We start from the raw sequence: 20,774 nt of genomic DNA on the forward strand, positions 1-20,774 counted from the left end.
GAGAGAGTAATAGAGCGTCAAGAGGGCAGGGCTAGGTATATAATATCTGATCTTAGAAAGAATGCCAACAGTTTTAGAAACTATTTTTGCTATATTTAGAATGTGTTCCTGGAAATTCAGCTTGTTAGCGATGAGGACACCAAGGATTTACCATCTAGTTTGTTACTAATTTGGATATTGTTTCTTCTTAGATAAATTTGATCTGAGGATTTATTACCAAACAAAATATATGGCAGTTTTGTCAATGTTAAGGGTGAGTTTGTTAGCAGTTAGCCAAAGATGGACTTTATGTAATTCAGTATTCACTGTAACATTCAGAGCAAGAAGGTCAGGACTGGAGAAAATGATGATTGTGTCATCAGCAAATAAAATTGGTTTGAGGTGTTGAGAGGCATTTGGAAGGTCATTAATGTAGATGAGAAAGAGGAGAGGGCCAAGTATGCTGCCCTTTGGAACACTAATGTTGATGGGTAGGATGGGAGAAATGGAATTATTCACAGAAACATACTGGAGCCTGTCACTAAGATAAGACCGAAGGTATTGGAGGGAGTGACCTCTGACTCCATAATGATGTAATTTAATTAGAAAGTTTTGGTGGTTGACAGTGTCAAAAGCCTTATGTAGGTCAATAAATAACCCACCAGGGAACTCATTTTATCAGGAGCTATATGTATCAAGTTAATCATACTAATCAGTGCATCATTAGTACTTTTTTTGGATCTGAAGCCATATTGGCAAGAGCTAAGTATATTGTGTTTGACTAGATAAGAGTAAAGCTGCTTGTAGATTAGCTTTTCAAATATTTTTGACGAGGTTGGCAGAATTTATATAAGTCTGAAATTGTTTACATCGGTGAGATCACCACATATATGGACTGGGGTTACTCTCACTTTTTTTAGAATATCTGGAAAGGTTTGGAGTTCAAGTGATTTGTTGTAGAGCAATGCAATGCCAGTTACTATTTTAATGCTACAAATATTTTTTCCAGGATTAAGCTTGCAACTTGGTATTGGGTTGACAGAGATGTATGGACGAGACATGCAAAGCTTGTGGGAGCTCGCTCGTCCCTTCCTCACCCCTCAAGGAGGAACACTCCTGCAGCCCCGGGTAAGCAAAGTCATCTTGTCTAACCTAAGACTAGCTTCACTTGCAGATTATATTGTAATTAATTGCCCCAAAATGGACCCCTGTAGTTCTATACTTACCCCACATTCCTCCAATCAGATTCATTCCCATTTAGCACCACTCTTTGTTTTCTTTGTTTTAACTATTGTTTTATCCATTCTAGTATTTTTTCATTTATTCCATGTGCCTGTAAATTCCTTGCCAGTCTTTCATGTGGTACCTTGTCAAAGACTTTAGCAAAATTCATGTCTACTTCGTCAACCGGAAGTCTGAGTGGCTGGTTACCGTTTCCAAAAATGTGAGCAGGTTTGTAAGGCAGGATCTCTTTTTTTAACAAATCCATGTTGTGTTGATTTTACAAGATTGTTCACTGAAATATGGTGAATGATTCCTTCCCTTAGGATTCTCTCTATGAGCTTGCAGATGTGTGATGTCAAGCTGATTGGACAGTAGTTCTTCGCTGAGCTCTTTCTGCCTTTTTTTAAAATAGGGGTGACATTTGTATATTTCCAGGCTAGGGAGGGCTATCCCTTGGTCCTGAGACTTTGTGAAAAGTAATTTCAGTGGAAGGCATAGTTCTTCTGCCAGTTCCTTTATGACTTTAGATTATATTCCATCCACCCCTGGGCTTTCGAGTCTTTTAGTTTGTCAATGTTCTTCCTAATTATGTCTCATGTTATGGTTATATTCTTAAATTCATTCTCTTCAGCTCCTTGACATATTTATGTGGGTGATGGGATGTCATCTATCCTTTCTAGTGTGAACACTGATGTAAAATATTCATTTACAGTGCTAACTGCCCTTTTGTTGTCCATTATTGTTTGGTTAGTCGTATCTTTTAGAAGTCTTACCAAGTACGTAGTTTTGATTTTACTTCTAATATAAGCATAGAATGACTTTGGATCTTTCTTTATGTTTTGGACAAGTTTTCTTTTGTAGTTCCCTTGGCTGATCTGATTTCCTGAGTGGCTGAGTTTAGTGCCCTTTTATATGCTAATACAAAAGGGCACATTTAGTGCCATTTTATGCACTACTTCACTAGTGTATGGCCAAGTTAAGTGAATTAAAGTTGGTGTTACACATATTGCTAGCTTCTCTTGTCAGCTTAGCAGTGGACTACAGTTGGTTTTTATGTAATTACCTAAATGTTATTCATATATTTTATTTTCCGTGTGCTTGATTTAGATGCAACAGATCTTACCTTACGAAGCAGCATAATGAGATAGCTCAGAAGTTATCTAATTTTTTTAATTTAATAATTTTAACACTATGCCTAGTCTAGAAAATAATGGTAATGACTAACTTGTATTTCAGGTGTGGTGTGCAGCACTTGCGCATGTGCTACTTTCCCTGGGGCTTGGTGTTGGCCTGCTCATGAACTTCTCCTCTAGAGGATCCTTCAGGTTCACACTCAGACGGTAAGCCATTAATGTTGTTGTGCTGCCGGTGACTTTCATTTTAATCAAATAAACTTGATCAACAAAACAGGGAGTACTGAGGTAGAAGATTTGTTAGAATTAGTTGATGTCTGATTCCTTAATATAGGCACTAGTACTGTTTCTGATATAAGGAAACAAAAAGAACAATACCTGAAATACATTTCAACCAGTGAGAGTGAAGGTGCAAGCACTGGCAGAGGGTGCGGTAGAAGAACTTTGAAGACTTCACAGCATGTACAGTTGGATGAGGCTGTGTACAAGTGGTTTGCTCAGCAGGCAAGCCAAGTGCCTTCAACCAGTGAGACTTCAGCACCTGGCAGTCAAAACTAACTTTGCCTCATGAAATGTACAGTAATTTTAAGTGTTAATTTTAGTGTTGTGTTAGAATAGGTTACGTAAATTGTCAAGAATTCTTAACTTCAAGATGTGTAGCATCAATCAAGAAGACGTACTACAACAAGGTAAGTTGAGGTTTCTAGTTGAATATTTTATAATTATATGTGGCAATTCAAATTATGCTGTTTGTGGTATAAAAATTGTTGGAAATGTTCACTTTTGGACTTACGAGGTGAAAAAGTATGTTAATCCAGAAAACATACTAATGTGGCAAAGGGGTCCTTCCCATATAGTCTGGATTAGCAAGCTTCTACAGTAATGAATTAAAAAAAAGCCACTTATTGATGTCAACCAACAAACTCACACTAAACATAGAAGTGATATACTACATCATATTTTAAAGCAAATCAATAAATGCAATTCAGCTTCAGATAGACAATGTTAACATCAGCAATAAAAATGATGGCAAGTTCCTTGCCCTATACTTAGACAAGAGACTCAAATTCAGCACCCACACACAACACAACCAAGAAAGTCTCTAAAATGGCTGGTATACTCTCTAAAATCAGATATTATGTTCCTAACTCTGCTCTCCTCTCACTATACTATGCACTAATCTATCCCTATCTTACATATGGTATCTGCGCATGGGGTTCAACCCCTGCAAACTACCTCAAGCCCATCATCACCCAGCAAAAATCTGCTTTCAGAACAATAACAAACTCTGCTTTCAGACAACACTCAGCCCCCCCTGTTTAAATCCCTAAACATGCTAAACATAAACTCACTCTACACATTCTCGTGTGCCATTTACATTTACAAAACCCTGTTCTTAAATGCAAACCCTGTTCTGAAACTCTTCCTAGACAGATGTAATAGAACCCATAATCACCACACCAGAAATAAATATCTCTGATATGCCCAGAATCAAACTTAATCTGTGTAAACACACTATACAAAAAAGGGACCTAGTCTATGGAACTTGCTCCCAAATGAATTGAAAAGCTGTCCAACTTTTGCCTTATTCAAAAATAAAACCCATGAAGTACCTAATTTCATCTTCATTGTTTCCTACCTAGTGCTTTAAAACTCGTACTGTATTTAATGCTACCCAATCCCACAATATATGTACCTAAGCCATACAACTTTACCATTGTAATCATTGCTATCATCTTATATCATGGTTGTTATTTTGAATGCATATTTTATTGCATTATACCTTGAAATAATTCTCAATTTATGCTGCCATGTACCTGTTTATAACCCTCAAATTTTACTTTAATGTACCTACTAATCTTTGTCAAATTTTTCTTACTATGTACTTGTCAACATTTTTTAAATTTTGCTAAAAATTTCCTACTTAAATTTATCTGTTAGATTAAGGACCTGCCCAAAATGCTATGCATGCTAGTGGCTTTACAAGAATGTAAAAATATCAATGCTATATACTGTCATAAACCCAATGTACCTTCTTGTATATACAGTGTATATATAACTACATAAATAAATAAAATAAATAACTCCTGACTTAGAAGAATTGTGTTACAGTACAGAACTTTGATTTAACAATGAATTTCTAATAATTTATATTCAATTACAATACTATTAGAAAAGTTTTCATTATTTACTGCATCATATATATAAGCAGAAGGTGGGTTATTGTATGTTATATATATCCATATAGATTTTTATTCATATCATCTGTTAAAGACAACAATAAATTTATATAAGTACAGTATTTATAGTATTTCAATATTGCCTAGGGTGGCTGTTATTGTCAATAATTGTATATTAATTTATTTGTTATTTCAGACATGTGTGGGGATTAGTGGTGTTGCTTGGGGTAGTGACAGCACTGGTGTCGGTGGTGACAGTGCTGCAGCTCACACTCCTGGCAAGTGACCGAGGGCTCGGTGTGAGCCAAGCTCTGGCATCTATCAGGTATACCTCTCAAGTTGTATTGGCATTTCCTTTCACCTAATGCCGCTGTTTACCTGTAAGTAGGTACTTGGGAGTTAGGCAGCTTGTGGGGTTGCATTCTGGGCAGGGTCAGTAATTCAACCTTGGGGGGGAGGACCTTAATATAAGCCTAACATGTATAAATACACTCTGGCTTCCTGTCCTCTGATACAATGAATTATTATTATTATTATTATTACAGTATTATTATTATATTCAATGCTAGTTTTTTAAGTACCCAGTACAGTTAGTGAAAATGTTTTTAATTTTACTTTTAAGTCTCATATTTTTTTCCTTGTGCACTGTTTCAATCTCCCAATCTAGATCAGTTTTTCTGGTGTTGTGTTGCATTTCAGTAAGTATGACAAGAAAATCCATTGTCAATCAAGGAGCACAGCACTGGTTAATAGATCTCTCTGCAAACAGATATGAATATAATGGGACAACTGCTGGGGACAACTTCTTGGAGATGATTGATGAAAATGCCATTGGAGTTAGTGTTGGAACTGCGGTGATTACGGCTTCACATTTAATGGCCGTGGTAACCTTTCCCATTGTGTGGCTAAAACAAGTTGTTTCAACCATTATTTTCACAGGTAAGACAGACTTCCATTAGGCAGACTTGGTGTTGGAAGTTTGTAGACTAGATGGAGATTGTGCAAGAGTTGTAATGTGAGGTAAATGTAAAGTATTGATGATGAAAGGTAAAAGTAACATGGAAAACAGATTAAAGATGTGAGAAGGGAAGCTGAAGTGTGTGTTGATAGTAACATGAAGGAAAGACCTGGATGGAAGTAAACATTTATTAAAAGAATGGAGCAAACCCCATTGGACTTAAAGTCTGCTTCAACCTGGTTGTAAGATTTTATTATTTTCCAATTTTTTCCACCTGCAGTGCAGCCCATCTGTATATGGCAGACCGCTTATAGAGGTTATCTAACCAGTCACTGCAGAAATATCGAAAGTATTGAAAGGAGAGACCCCTTGATTCCAAAGTGGTAGAGTTTGAGAAGGTTATTGTGGTTAACTGTGTCAAAGGCCTTATGCAGATCAATAAATGGACCTATCGGGTACTCATTTTTGTCAAGCGCTGAATGTATCATGTCAAGCATATTGATTAAAGGATCATTGCTGCTTTTTGGGGGGATCTGAAGCCATATTGGCAAGAATTAGTATACTGATATTATGTTTATCTAGTAGGTGTAAAGACATTACTTTTTCAAATATTTTGGACAAGATGTGAATGACTGATATTGGTCTATTGTTATTGATTTCAGTGGGATCACCACTTTTTATGGACTCGGACTACTATAGCTTTGTTAAGAATATCTGGGAAAGTTCAAAGTTCCAGTTATTTATTGTAGAGTACTGTTATGGATGGAGCTAACACTTGAGGCTTTTTTGTATATATTAGAGTTGGTATCTCAGGAAGGTTACTTAATTTTGTTTTAAGTGAGAGGATTATATCATTGACATCTGAGGAGTTTGTTGGGATAGATTTTTTACCTGAATTTACCTAAAGCCACCATCTCTCTAATGGTCTAGATGGGGATAGAGAGCTGGCAGCTTGTTGAAGGTCCTCTCAATTGTTCCTGAGGATTTTTCCAGCTAGATTTTGAACTAAAGTAATGCCTTGGCATTTAAGGCATAAATGGGTAGATGGTTCCTTGGGTTTAATAATTTGTTTTGTCATTTTTTTAGCCTTTTGGTTGTGACTACTTAAGTTAGCATGAAAACTTTTATAGAGATGTAGGGTTTTGCAAAGAAATGATTGCACATTTTCAAAACAGGAGATGCTTTTTCACCCACAGGGTTATAAACTCATGGAACTGCTAACGAGGGAAGCCATAAATGCCAAAACTCTGCAGAAATTTAATAAGATCCAGCTTGAAAAAATCATCAGGACAAATCAGGGGACCTTTGACAAGCCATTGGCTTCCTGTCCTCATCAAGGCCACTAGTGTTAGTGGCCCTCAGGTAAATTCAGGTTATTCATTTGCGTTTGCCATACAACCAAGTTCAGTCTCTCAGTTTATGTTACCAACAGCAGCAACAGAGTTGCTTACTGAAGCTTCATTGTGCGGTCTAAAGCTAATCTACATTGTTTCTAATGGTGGTTTAATAATGCTGTTTAGAAGAAATGTGGGGTAATGGTCAATAGTCCCATCAGTGATTATTCCCAAGGTTAGTGTAGAGGTTATGATTGTCCAAATGTGGTCAGTGGTGGAGGCCATCATTTCAGTATTTCTGGAGAATTTAGTAATTACATATTTATTTGGGCAGAACCTGCCCAAAATGCTATACGTGTTAGTGGCCTTACAAGAATATAATAACATCAATGCTATGTTTTCTCATAAATCCAATGTACCTTCTTGTATATATATAAATAAATAAACAAATTATGGGTAGTAGCATGCAAGAATTCATACAGTTGAGGATGCTTGCAAATTGTGGGTTATCAGGTTGGCAGAGGTTAATATTAAAACACCCTGCTAGTATAACAGTACAGAGGAACCTCGTGTGATGAGCAGCCCCATCTATGAGTATATCAAGTACCGAGTGGCTCAGATAATGAGCGAGCCACTCACAGAAAATTTTTCTCGATAGACGAGCTTCCGCTCCATTAATGTGAAAACCATGTGGTGCTTCCTAGCATTCCCGCTGGTTCTCCCAAATTCTCAGACGCCTCCAACAATGCAAATCAATGAATGTTTTTTTAAAAGATGCTAATGATGCTGGGATGTAAAGGTGTGACTGCTGTAATGTTGCAAAGCATTGATTTTTGTTTGTAGAATTAAAAAAAAAAAATTAAATTTGAAAAAAGAACAAATGTCAAAAGGTTCGTTCAGTTTATGTCAGGTAGGCTGCTCCATTTTTCTATAAAAAAATACAAAAATAAAAAAAGATTGAAAAAATTTGAAAAAAGAAAAAATGTCAAAAAGGTTCATTCAGTGTAAGTCAGGTAGGCTGCTCCAATTTTTATAAAAATACAAAAATGAGAAAATAAAAAATTGAAAAAAAAAATGAAAAAAGAAAAAATGTCAAAAAGGTTCATTCAGTGTAAGTCAGGTAGGCTGCTCCATTTTCTATAAAAGAAAAGAAAATTTTTAAAAATTAAAAAAAAAGAAAAAATGTCAAAAAGGTTCATTCAGTGTATGTCAGGTAGGCTGCTCCATTTTCTATGAAAAATAAAAAAAAAATTGAATATCATATTGATGTTTTTTGGTGGTGAAACGGATTAATTTTATTTCCATTATTTTAAATGGGGAAATTGGTTTCACATGACGAGCTCGGTGCCAGAACGGATTAAATTCGTTAATCGAGGCTCCTCTATAGTTGACTTTTGTCAAGTTTGTTGCTTAATATTAAATTTCTGAGGTTAGGGTTAAATGCAGTTACATCTGTGTTAGGGATTCTGTGTACCACTTTGACTGTTAGGTTCGTCTTCAAACCAATGATTTTGAACTGGGCAAAGATATACTCTCCAGAGAGGTCTCTAGTTCTAATAAGATTTGAGCATGATAGCTTTTGGTAGTATTAAATTACAGTGCCACTGCCTGTCTGGTTTGGTCTACAGTTAAGGATAGCTGAGTAAATGGATATGTTAAACTGTTGAGTTGAGTCATCTTTTAACCAGGCTTCTGTTAGTATAAGAAAAGAGAATTTGTTTCTCAGTGCTTGCAGTAAGGCACTAACATCATCATCATCGTGTCTGCCTAGAAATCTTACATTTAAATTAATTACTGATACATTATAGTAATTTACTAATACATTGTTGGCAAGGTTCATTAAATGAATGTTGTTGAATTGTGTGTTGTCTGGAGCACATATGTAGTTGTGTGTTATCTGATGCATATATGTAGTTTTGTGCTATCTGGACCACATGAGCAGTTGTGTCGTGTTGTGACATAGCTGGAGATTTAATTATTTTGCATTTGTACATAAAGTACAAATGCAAAATGGTCTCCCACGTAACCACTTGTGAGGCCTGGTCGAAAACCGGCCCGCGGGGTCGTTGATCCCCAGAAGCTACACAAGGTAGCCACAGTATGTTTAAAATTTGGTAATTTTATTTAGTTTGTTATTGCAGGGCTTTGGTGTAGTGGAGTGACGACAGGCACTGTATGCATCCACACACTAATTGCAGCACTTAGAGATGCACGTGATTGTCTTCCCCGAGCCACTGCAGCTCTAATACTGGCCCCACTTCTTTTAGCAGCAGCTACGCCATCAGTTACCAAGGTAACCACTATTGGGTACAATTTGTGAGCTCATACAAACAGCCAACAAGCTAGTATGCTTAATCCATATCCATTGCTGTGGTTATAACCATTGCTGACCAGGTAACCAGTTAGACTCATCATTCTGGCTATATCCATGCCATTAGAAAGTGCTGTTTTATCAAATGTAGTAGCTGCTGTCATGCTTTGTGATAAAAGTTAGTAAATGTATTAGATTTGATGTCAACTGATTCTTTCCATTTACTTAACCCATCATTTCTTGTAGATCGTAATATAGTGTTTCTTTTCTGTAGAATCCATCATATCCAGGATGAATTGAAAGAGTACAAGCAGCCCTTGCTTTGTGTGGGGTTGGAGAAAATGAATATAGAGAATTAGTACATGACTATATCCTCTTTATACAAAGTTTAGAAAGAAGTAGGTTACTTATTGTTTTACAGAGATTGAACAAGGTCTCAAGTGATCCACCCTAGCTGTTTCTAGTGGCCTGCATGACACGGTGATGATCCTGCTACACTTTGCTCCTCATGGGCATGACAGTTTCTGGGGGAAGCCCCATCAGCCTCCTGCAGCTAATGGACTGAAATCTGCCATATTAGGGTAGAGCATCAGTTACCGGAGTCCTTATGCCTACCGGAAACCACGAGCCAGAACCTGGTTCCCTCAGAGAGGCGAAGGGAGCAATGGCTTATGAACACTCCACTTTTTAGAATACTGTAGTCATACCTGCCATCGACCGGAAGTATCACCTAGAAAGGTAGGCGAACCATTACAAGCCCCAGCTGGTAGAACATTGTAACCAAGACTGAACATAGTCTAAGAACTCGCCCCAAGAGAAAACAACAAACAAGCAAATGTCCACCCAACCAGCGCACCCGCTCGTTAGTGACCCCCCTACCCGGAGGGGTGTCCCATCTAGGTGGTCCAAGTGCTCACACTGGCAGTTCATCGACTGATGCCGTATAGAGCTGACGTTACCTCTGACCTCACTCTCCTGCAGAATTTTACCCTGTGCAGTTGTGCCAGCTGTGTGCCTAATTATTGCCCTTGTGCCCATGATGTGCGAAAGTTTGTAGCTCTTGCTGCAATTTTTGGCAACATGTCTTGGGCTGACATTTGGGCATGAGGGTTTTGCAGGTTGAACAGGGTCCTGGCTGCCTGTAATCTTGAGTGTTCCAGGCCCTCGGCAGCCTTGTGTATTCACCTAGTCGTGCTTGCAGGGGTTGAGCTCTGCTCTTTCCGCCCTCCTCTCAACTGTCAATCAATCAACTGTTGTTAACTACTATTTCTTCTGAAGGGAGCCCCTTCAGCTCCCTGGAGCTTATCGGGCTAATGTGTTTTATATTAGACCGGGACATTAGCTATGGAGTTTAGACCTACCAGGGACCATGAGCCAGAACCTGGCCCCTTCAGAGAGGTTTCAGGGAGCAATGGCCATGGAAAACCCCCCCTGTGGTTGGGGTTTTCCTTATCTGCCATCGACCGGGGGTTAGGCACCCAGAAAGGTAGGCAGAACAAAACAAACCCCACATGGTAAGAAACTAAAACAAAAACCGAACAGAGAGGTAGAACTCCCTTCAATCCAATGGAAACAAGAAAACAAGCAAACGTCACACTCTACTGATCTACTGACCGCTGCTCGTCCGCACAGCCCTCCCCCTCCCTGAGAGGGGGAGGGTGGGGGTCCCGGACTTCACCGCGCTGGCTGCATAGCACTCCAGTTCGTAAGCTAATGTCAATCGGGACAGATGCTTCTCTGGCCTCAAATTCCTAGGCGGTGTTTGCCTGTGTGGCGTTCTCTGCTGTATTATTGTGGTGTGTGGTGGCCAGGAGTACCTCTTCAGTGCCGGGGGCTGCATGTGCTTAGGGGCTTCCTTCCCTTAGCACCCTGTGAGTACTGCCCCTGCATGTCAGGGTTCTCTTCCCTGGGGCGTTCGAGAACCGTTCCCGTGGGGATTCTTGCTGCTCGGCAATTACCTCTACCTTGGGGCCAGCTGGGGCTTGGGGCCCTTGTTTGGCCTTGGGCAGGGAAGTGGTGTTATGCTGGTTAGGGCATCAAGGTGCTGTGCGACCTGCCACCTACGCAGCGACCAGTTCCTGTTGCCTCTGGGGACAGTGTACTTTTGGGCGGTTTTTCTTTTCTCTTGTTTTCGTTTGCCTGGTGGGGGTCTGCCTAGTGGGACAATAGTTTCCTGATACTGTACTGTTTTGGTGGTCCTCTGCTAGCCAACAGTTGAGGGCTCTGTGGCCCTCAACTGTTCCTCATAAGTGAGTTGACTTAGCTCTGGAATGATTTTTGTTGCCCGGTGTTGCACTTTCTCCAGAGCAGCTATGTCCTTCTGAAACTGAGGTCTCCATGTTTGGATACAGTTATCCAAATGGGGGTGCATTGGAGATTTATACAGTTGAACCATTACCTTCTTTTCCTTATAGTCAAAAGTATGCTTGATTATCCCAAGAGTTTGGTTAGCTTATTTTACTACTGCACCCGCACCCATCTGTTGTGCAACTTTTAATGAGTGGTGGATTTTGACTCCATATTTTTCATCAATCTGCTATAATGTAATGCTATTAATTTGGTAGTCGTGGTGTGGGTTATGCTCCACATGCATGGTCTTGCATTTGTCGATATTAAAAAGCATTTGCCAGTCTACTGACCATTTGTGGAGTTCATGTAGATTTCTTTGTAAGGCTTCAATATCATTATCATTTCCCACTTTACCATAAAAAGTGGCAAGTGGTAAATACATTTATGTTATACAGCCATGTCTTCTTTTATACTGTATGTACATTAAATGCTGCTTGTGACTAGGAGGGCTCATGAATGTAGCTCTATTTTACCCAATATACAGTACCTTTGATTTGCATTGGTTTGGGTTTTACAAACATTTCAGAGGAATGCAACCTTCATGCAAATTGAGGGCTGCCTGTACCTTGTTTATATGTGGAAAGCATTGATTTGTAGACATTAAAGTTTATTCTTTTGTATGTACAGGTACATTACATTCTTGTAACATAGGAAGAATATTTACATATTAGATCTCTTCATTAATATGCTGTTTGTTAGATAGATAACATGACTAAATTGTAGAGTAAACTGACACTGATGGGTTGAATACAGGGTGGAGCTGCTGTTGTAGCCCTGCTGGATGGCGATGTCTTGACCCTGGTAGTGTTGTGGCCACCGTTTACACTTACTCTTGCCATTACTATTATTTACGGTAAGTACATGTAGCTGCTCTTGACACACTTAATATCTTATTATTATAACTGTACTGTTTTTTAGGAGGGCTCCCTTTGGTGGCTCTCCAAGCTACCTCGTGCTTGGATACCTCCAAGCCGAGAGTAGTCCATCAAGCTCTTGTGAGTAATGAGCCCCTCTACCAGAGACTGGGACCAGAAATGTGGGCCCCCTCAATAAAGTCGAGGGGAATCTTGGGATACTAGATCATCCCAGGCCAAAATAAAAAAATAAAAAAAGTAGAGTGCCTCAAAACAAGCAACTGTATGACAACATTGGTAACCCTGATACAAACTATGACAGGATTCATTATCCAGACCCAACTCACCCACCACCAGATGGCAACTTGGACCCACCTGCTTGCTGCACACGTCAGTCATGGGCCTCATGTGGTTGTGTTGCTAGCTCATAGTACTGTTCCTGCTCTTCCTGCCCGTACTTAACTTAGTTTTGACTATTCTTTAGGACTTTGTCCTGTGTATGTATTTGTTTCAGTTTTCTGGGAAGGCTGTGAGAAGATTCCATGTTGCTATCTACTCTGGTTATCTCCTCACCTATCCAGCAATATCAGGCTTACACTACACTACACTACACTACACTACATTTTTCTTCATAAGGCTCTTGTGAGCCAATGAGAACCTACCAGGGACCAGAGGCCAAAACCTGGACCCTTTGCAGAGGTAAAAAGACACCTGAAGGAACTGGATGTAGCAAAAGCAGAAGGGCCAGACCAGGTATTACCATGGTTACTGAAAGAAGTTGCAGGGCTTTTGTGTTACCCACTAACCCCTAATGTGCAGCTAAGGAAATACTGTACATGCATGGGAGGAATCAGACACCATGTTTACTAATACTAAAAACAATTATGGCATCACTACTGTCTCATTAACTCTCACTGAAATGAATGGAGATGTGCAAATGGTACCCTTATTCTACCCCCTTATTGCCAGATCTGGTCATGATTTTAGTAGCAGTTAGGTGATATTTGGTTGTTAGGTTGAGTGATGTTTATGGTGTACATCTGGTAGTGGGTCATGGAGAGGTGGGCACAATCAAATTGGATGACATATTAGTTGATTTTGGTTACATTTCACTGTGATTTATGGCATGTTAGGTTTCTGTGCACTTATCATTTCATGGACAACAGCTAGGCCATTTAATGCAGGCTAGAGATGGAAGCATCACAAAATGTTCTGCCAATTCCAGTGTACTTAGGATATTCTCTTACCATACTTATTTTCAGAATATAATTATGCCTCACAGATAATAAGATATTTTAGTAAATTTATTTACTGATGCCTTATACAACTTTTAATGCTCCCTTATGTAATATTAGGAGTAACAATACACTACATACTGTAAATTCTGTGTATATTTACCTCACCTTTAACTCATTGAGTAAGTAGTCTAACAAAATTAACATGTTAATTGTGATGAAAATACATACTCAGTATAAATTATTAGATTGAGTTTCCATATTAAGCCATTTTGTTGATTTTATTGATTACAGTCCTTTTGTGAACACTTAAACAAAAATGTATTACTTTTCAGGAATACACAAGGTTCGCAAGGACTTCACTTTCATGCTTGAGGCAACAGTCAGCTTGCTATGGATTCCATTGTGGGGTGTCTTTATCCCTCTGACTCTTCTGGTAGGTACTATGTGCTTATACTAAAAAAATTTAACATCTATATGCACTGGTGTAGGCAGCTAATGCTCCGCATAGGTTTGAAGAATACAGATTTGGTGATATGTGGTTAACAAATGTGAGAGAGCATTTCTGGGCTGGCCCCTAAGTACTATTGCTATCTGGTGCATTTATAATTTCTTTTCTGGGGGGTGCCCATAGAGCTCCCTGAAACTAACAGACTGATATCTATTATATTAGTCTAGAGCATCAGTTAATTGGAGTCTTGAGCGTACAGGGAACCACTAGCCAGAACCTGGTTCCCTCAGAGAGGCGAAGGGTGCAATGGCATATGAGCACTCCATTTTGTGAGTGGAGTGTCCTGGGGTTCGTTTTGTTCGGTTGTGGTTGTCTCCTTCTTTTCTAGCGAAGAATGAGACGGCGGGCTTCTGGAGGGATCCTGTGGGTTATTGATGCTTGGTTGGCCAGGACAGGGGTGCATTATGTTTTGTGTCCAGTTTCGGCTCTCCGCCGTTATCCGCCCACCTCGGGTTCTGTGTTCGGGGATGCACTTTGGGTAGATGCACGGGGATGCAATTCGGAGTCCCTCATTCCCTGTTCCAGGGCTTGGGTCTCTCAGGTCATCCGCAGAGTTCTCAAGTCTAGCCAGCCTACTGTCTACCCTCGTGCCCATGATACACACAAGTTTGCAGCTCTTGCTGCACTTTTTGGTAATACAGCCATACCTCAGTTTAAGAGTTTAATTGGTTCCTGGAGACGCCTCGTATTCCGAAAACTCGCATTCCGAAGCTAAATTCCCCATAAGAAATAAAGGGAAATGAATTAATCCGTTCCTGACTACCCCAAAAACCCCACATCAAACTAAATTTTTATACCTAATTCATCTAAATAAACCTACAAAACTATGTTCCAGTTATTACTTACCTTGCTGTTGAGTGCTGTAGGCGTATGGAAGATTGTGAGGAGGGGGGAGGAGGAGTTACTGTTTGGAAGGGGAGTCCCCTTCCATTATCACATCAGGCAGTCCTGGCAGGCATCAGTCCCCCTTCCTGGCTTTCTCACAAATAATGGCCTCCGTAACACTGTCACCCCTTAACTCCTTGTCGTGTATCCAAATTAATAACAACTTTTCCACTTCTTCAAGTATTTGTGGTCTTTGTTTCATTATTGTTCTGACTCCTTTTGCCACTTTAGCACTCATAATCTCATTTTTCTTCTTAAGTATAGTGCATATTGTTTATGTGGCTTTGTTGTACTGCCTACAAAGTTCAACAACACGTGTACCGTTCTCATGTTTCCAAATGATCTCTTGTTTCTCCTCTATTGTCATCCTCACATGGGCTTTCTGGCCTTTATCCTTACCACTGGTTTTCTTGGGACCCATGGTGAGATATATAACAAATTGTATAGTCAAATCACCAAAAATCCAACAAAACACTGAAAATCCGCGAGAAGAATTGATGTGGGATAGTCACTGGGCACGAGACAATGGTAAACTGAGGGGCGAAGGGGTGGAGGGGCGACGATCGGCGAACCACCACGCGCTAGGTCGGCCTGTACGTGTATCAACAAACTCGCGTCCCAAGGTAACCCTCGCCTTCCGAGACATATTTTTCGAGGAAATCCTGCTCGTCTTCCGAAAAACTCGCATACAGGGACACTCGCATTCCGAGGTACCACTGTATTAACAGTGGGCTGACATTCGGACACAAAGGTTTTGGAGGTTGAACAGGGTCCTGGTCGCCCGTTATCTTGTGAACGTTCCGGGTCCTCAGCGGCCTTGTGTGGCCTTGGACCATCGGTTGCAGCCAGTTGTCCCATCTTCGTCATGGGCATGTAGTGCTGCCGCCCTCCCGGGTAAGTCCCTTTTTTCCTTCTCTGTGGGTATATAGCATCAGGGAGCCATAGGGGTTCCCCCCAGAAAACCAGCACTTAATGTAATGAAATGCCATATTCTGGGTCGAGCCCTGGAGGTTCTCTTGACACCCTCTCTCCCTCCGGTCGGCGGTTTTTGTTGTCAGTCTCCAAACTGCTGGTGTCAGTGCTTGGTCACCCAGGCGGGGACCCCTCCCCATTCTGTAGGGAGGTGAGGAGTCGCTAATGAGCGGGCGCGCTGGTTGAATGGATGTTTGTTCATTGTTTCCTCTTAGGGGAAGTTCTTCAGCTCAGTTCGGTCTTGGGTTGGAATGTTTTACCAGTTGGGGTTAGTAATGGTCCTCCTACCTTTCTGGGTGATACCCTCGGTCGATGGCAAACATGACTATACTCTCACAAAGTGGAGTGTTCATATGCCATTGCTCCCTTCACCTCTCTAAGGGAACCAGGTTCTGGCTTGTGGTTCCCATTAGGCTCAAGACTCCAATTAACTGATGCTCTAGACTAATATAATGGACATCAGTCCGTTAGCTTCAGAGAGCCTCTGGGGCTCAACCCAGAAAATGACATTTCATTACATTCAATGCTGGTGTTATCAGTTAAGGTTTATGCTATTGCTTATAAAATAAGGTTAAATTTCAGGGTATCGTCATATGGGCTTGTATAATGGATGGACAAGCAGTTGCAGTTACTGATGGACCAGGATGGAGAACAGCCTTGGTGTGGGGACTGCGGGTATTGGTTTTGCTTCCTGTTCCAATAACTGCCATCTACGTGGTTAAATCTCAGCTAGCATACGGTGTCGTTGATGTACGTATTTTCTGTTTCACACATAAATCTGAATTAAATGCTATCTTTCTTGTGTAAAGTTTATATTTTGTACTTATGTTTTTATCAATGTACAGTATTTTTTTTTGGAAGAGCCCCCTCAACAGCTCCCCAAGCTTAATCACTGGTACTGCTAAATTAAGAAATTGCATGAGGTCTCTTGGGACCCCACCCTAGCCTACTGGGAGCCAGAACCGTAATCTGTTTGTAGGAAAGCAGTAACCCTGTGGTAAGTAAGGTTATTGTTACAGAGTAACTAACCTATGATAATAATAGTAATAATAATTTATTCACAAGAAGGTACAATGGATTGGTGAGATTACGTAAGATTGGTATTTGTACATTCTTGCAAAGCCACTAACACACATAGCATTTCGGACAGGACCTTAATCTAACATATCAGGTAAGATGAAAAGGTACATTGTAGCAAGGTTTTATATCAACAAATAACTACAATATAAATTGACAGAGGTGATTACACTGGTAAAAATCCCTGGTAGTAAGCCAACTTTCCCTGGTAGTTGGCTTGCATCTCCCTTGCCCCATTACAGTTACATGCTTTGAGGGAATTCGGGTTCTTCCTTCATAGAGTCACTCCCCTTGAGTCACCTCACCTCCAAGCAATGTGTGGGATTTGCTCTCCACTGAGAAGCTTTTTGATTGGAACTGGTAGCAGTTAACTGTGTGCCTGTGTTACTATCATACCTGGCTCTGCTCTGTGTTTGTTAGACCTAGCACTTTAGCTGAGGGTTTGTTTGGGTTTTGTTAGTGGTTATTCTTGTCCGTGGCTTTATATGCATTCCTATGTTGTTTACAGTTGGGATTTGGTGTTGGCTTAGCAGAGATACTTCCCTTGCACCTAGTATACATTTCTCTCTATGTGACAGTCCAGGTAATCTGTATCTCTTGTTTGTTTGGGATTTCCTTCTCATCTGTGTTGTTAGTGGTGTTATGGATTCTCTGTCCAAATTCGTAACTGCAATTAGCAATTTACCATCATTCTGCTAGCTGGTTGCAGGGCTGCCCTCTTGCTGTTCTTATGGGCTGTTGTAAAACTACCCTTTTAGTGGCAGTTGTAAGTCTAAGAACTTGCTTCCTTGTGTGTTCTTGCTTTACTGTTCAGGCCTTTCCAGTCCCTACCTGCTGAAGAGGGCATGTTGTTACTCTTAAGTACACACTGCAGGCCCCTCATGCTCCTGCTTTGGTTTGAGTTCAGCATTTTCTTTAGGTTTCCTGAATTTTCCCATTGGGTGGGACTTCATGTGGCTTCAGTTTGAGTGCACTCATTTCTTAAAGTGCTTGTGCAAGTTACGGCAGCAATTGGGGCTGTTCCCTCCTGGGTTTTAACAGCAGCTTCAAAGTCTACCTTTGTTCTGGCAACTGGTTTCATGGTGTGTTTCAAGGGGAGACTATATGCCCCTTGGGATGCTCCAGGTGACATTATGTTGTTTGTTGACCTGGTGTTCCCTGGCCTTTGCTTTAGAGGCTCATTTGTCTCAGGCCATTCACAGCATCATCAAGTTTAGCTAGCCTGCAGTCTACCCTTGGGCCCATTATGTGAACAAATTTGTGGCTTTGTCCCTTGTGTTTGTGAATATATCTTGGAGTGGATATTCAGACTTGGAGGTTCTGACATTCTAACAGGGTTTTGGCAATTCATTACCTTGTTAATGTGCCTGGGCCACACTAGGCACTAGGCTTGTGTGGCATTGGGACAGGTTTCCCATCACTGATTCCCCTTCATTTAGGGTTATTGGCTTCTACTCTCCTCCACCCCTGATGAATTTCCCCATTTTCTGTTTTGTTGTCTGTGGCGAGAGAGCAAAAAGGAGCCACCAAAAGAACAATCCCCAGAAAACCAGTGTTGAATGTAATGAAACGTTTTCTCTTGTGGGTCCTCAGTGGATCCCTGGACCCTTTACCTTCAGTGTGTCGCTTTTTGCCCCTTGGTCGGCTCTTGAATGATTAGGATACATTTACTAAGCCTGTAGCTGCTGATGCTGCCACCTGGTGGTGGGCAGCTGCTACTAGAGGGAGAATGAAAAGGGAAAAGGGGAACTTATGAAAACAAACATTAAATGTAAAATGTAATGAAACCCTCTTTTATGGTGATCTTCTCAGTAGCTCCCTGAACTTAATTAAGCAATTGGATCATTGTTTTTGCGTAGGTGTAAAGTGAACATAGATGTAATGAGGGCATTTGCAAATATTAAGTAAATTCTAATTTGTTTTTGTACACAGAAAGTGGCTTCATCACTGCAGTCATCTCGAGAATGGGGTGATTGGGGGCCTCAGGATCCAATCGAACATCATAACTGGAGAAGGTGGCGGGAGGATGAAACAAGGCCTATTACCTCCCTCAAACGTCGCTTTGCAAATCGACCACTCACATACACTCATTCTACCCTAAGCAGTGAATCTTCATCAACTCTGACAAGACTACGGAATAAATATCAGAGAAATGGTACGGCAAGCATCCTCTGACCACCTTGTGTGTCTATAGTCATCAAGGCTTACTCTGACCACCTTGTGTATCTATAGTAATCAAGGCTTACTCTGACCACCTTGTGTCTCTGTAGTCATCAAGGCTTACTCTGACCACCTTGTGTATCTATAGTAATCAAGGCTTACTCTGACCACCTTGTGTGTCTATAGTAATCAAGGCTTACTCTGACCACCTTGTGTCTCTGTAGTCATCAAGGCTTACTCTGACCACCTTGTGTGTCTATAGTCATCAAGGCTTACTCTGACCACCTTGGGTTGTCTCGGTATTCATCAAGACATGCTCTGACTACCATGTGTCATCTTGGTAGTCATCAAAGCATCCTCTGACCACCATGTGTCATCTTGGTAGTCATCAAAGAATCCTCTGATCACCCTGTATCGTCTTGAGAATCATTAAGGTATATACTCTGACCACTTTGTGTCGTCTTGGAAGTCTTCCAGGCATCCTCAGACCACCTTGTGTCATCTCGGTAGTCATCAAAGCATACTCCAACCAGCCTGTGTCATCCTGGTAATCAAGAAGGTATCTTCTGATCACCTTGTGATGTTTTGGTAATCAAGGCATCCTCTGACTATTTTGTATTATTTTATTAATCATGAAGGTATCTTCTGACTACCTTGTGATTTTTGGTAGTCAAGCTAAGCTTCCTCTGAGCACCTTGTGTCACCTCGGTAGTCATCAAGACATGCTCTGGCCACCTTATGTCACCTCAGTAGTCATCAAAACATGCTCTGGCAACCTTGTGTCAGCTCAGTAGTCATCAATACATGCTCTGGTCATGTTGTGTCATCTCTGTAGTCATCAAGGCATTTGTAGACCATTCTGTGTCATTTTAGTAATCATTAATGCATGCTCTGACCACCTTATGTGTTGGTAGTCTTCGAGATAATTTTGATATTAATGTAAGTCATTTTCTGGAGGAAGCCCCTTCGGCTCCCTGGAGCTAACCGGGCTGATATGAATGTATTAGACCCTGGCATCAGTCAATGTGCATGGAGTACTAGGCCTACCGGGGAGCAATGGCCTATAGAAACCCCCCGTGTGGTTGGAAGCATTCTATGTCTGCCATCGACCAGGTCAGGCACCCAGAAAGGTAAGCGCCCCAAAACAAACCCCTATTCTGGTTAAGAAATTGCTACTGAAAGCCCCTGGCCGGGGCTTTCAGTAGCAATTGAAGTAAGTACAATCAAGTAAGCCTTGATTGGACAGAGGCGTGGTGACATGGTGACGTCATGCTCATTTGCTTGTTTTCATTTGGGGAATTCTGTCCATTAGTATGGCTTTCAGTAGAAATTTCTTAACCAGAATAGGGGTTTGTTTTGGGGCGCTTACCTTTCTGGGTGCCTGACCCGGTCGATGGCAGACATAGAATGCTTTCTTCGAGACATACAAACATGGGGGGTTTCTACAGACCATTGCTCCTCGTACCTCTCTGAGGGGGCTAGGTTCTGGTTCGTGGTCCCCTGTAGGCCTTGAATTCCATGTGCATTGACTGATGCCAGGGGTCTAATACATTCATATCAGCCCAGTTAGCTCCAGGGAGCCTCTGGGTCTCACCCAGAAATGGGTGTTTCA

General features: G+C 40.9%; 1 protein-coding gene across 7 annotated transcripts in view; it reads left to right on the plus strand.

The window, feature by feature from the left end:
• The window catches only part of LOC123767583 (uncharacterized), a 95,263-nt gene that overhangs the window by 59,870 nt on the left and 14,619 nt on the right, over positions 1-20,774 (plus strand). For 3 of the 7 annotated variants that reach the window (XM_045757336.2, XM_069310609.1, XM_045757337.2), the window contains 9 exons: positions 989-1,107; positions 2,440-2,543; positions 4,713-4,841; positions 5,286-5,455; positions 8,950-9,101; positions 12,222-12,321; positions 13,893-13,993; positions 16,508-16,675; positions 18,935-19,157. In XM_045757336.2, coding sequence (XP_045613292.1) covers positions 989-1,107; positions 2,440-2,543; positions 4,713-4,841; positions 5,286-5,455; positions 8,950-9,101; positions 12,222-12,321; positions 13,893-13,993; positions 16,508-16,675; positions 18,935-19,157 — 1,266 coding nt within the window. Of the gene's footprint in view, positions 1-988; positions 1,108-2,439; positions 2,544-4,712; positions 4,842-5,285; positions 5,456-6,670; positions 6,837-8,936; positions 9,102-12,221; positions 12,322-13,892; positions 13,994-16,507; positions 16,676-18,934; positions 20,253-20,774 lie in introns of those variants that run through there. The other 4 variants (XM_069310608.1, XM_069310610.1, XR_011223946.1 and 1 more) reach the window with 4 other exon arrangements.

This window comes from Procambarus clarkii, chromosome 67 (genome assembly GCF_040958095.1).
Source record: "Procambarus clarkii isolate CNS0578487 chromosome 67, FALCON_Pclarkii_2.0, whole genome shotgun sequence".
NCBI classification, from domain to species: domain Eukaryota; kingdom Metazoa; phylum Arthropoda; class Malacostraca; order Decapoda; family Cambaridae; genus Procambarus; species Procambarus clarkii.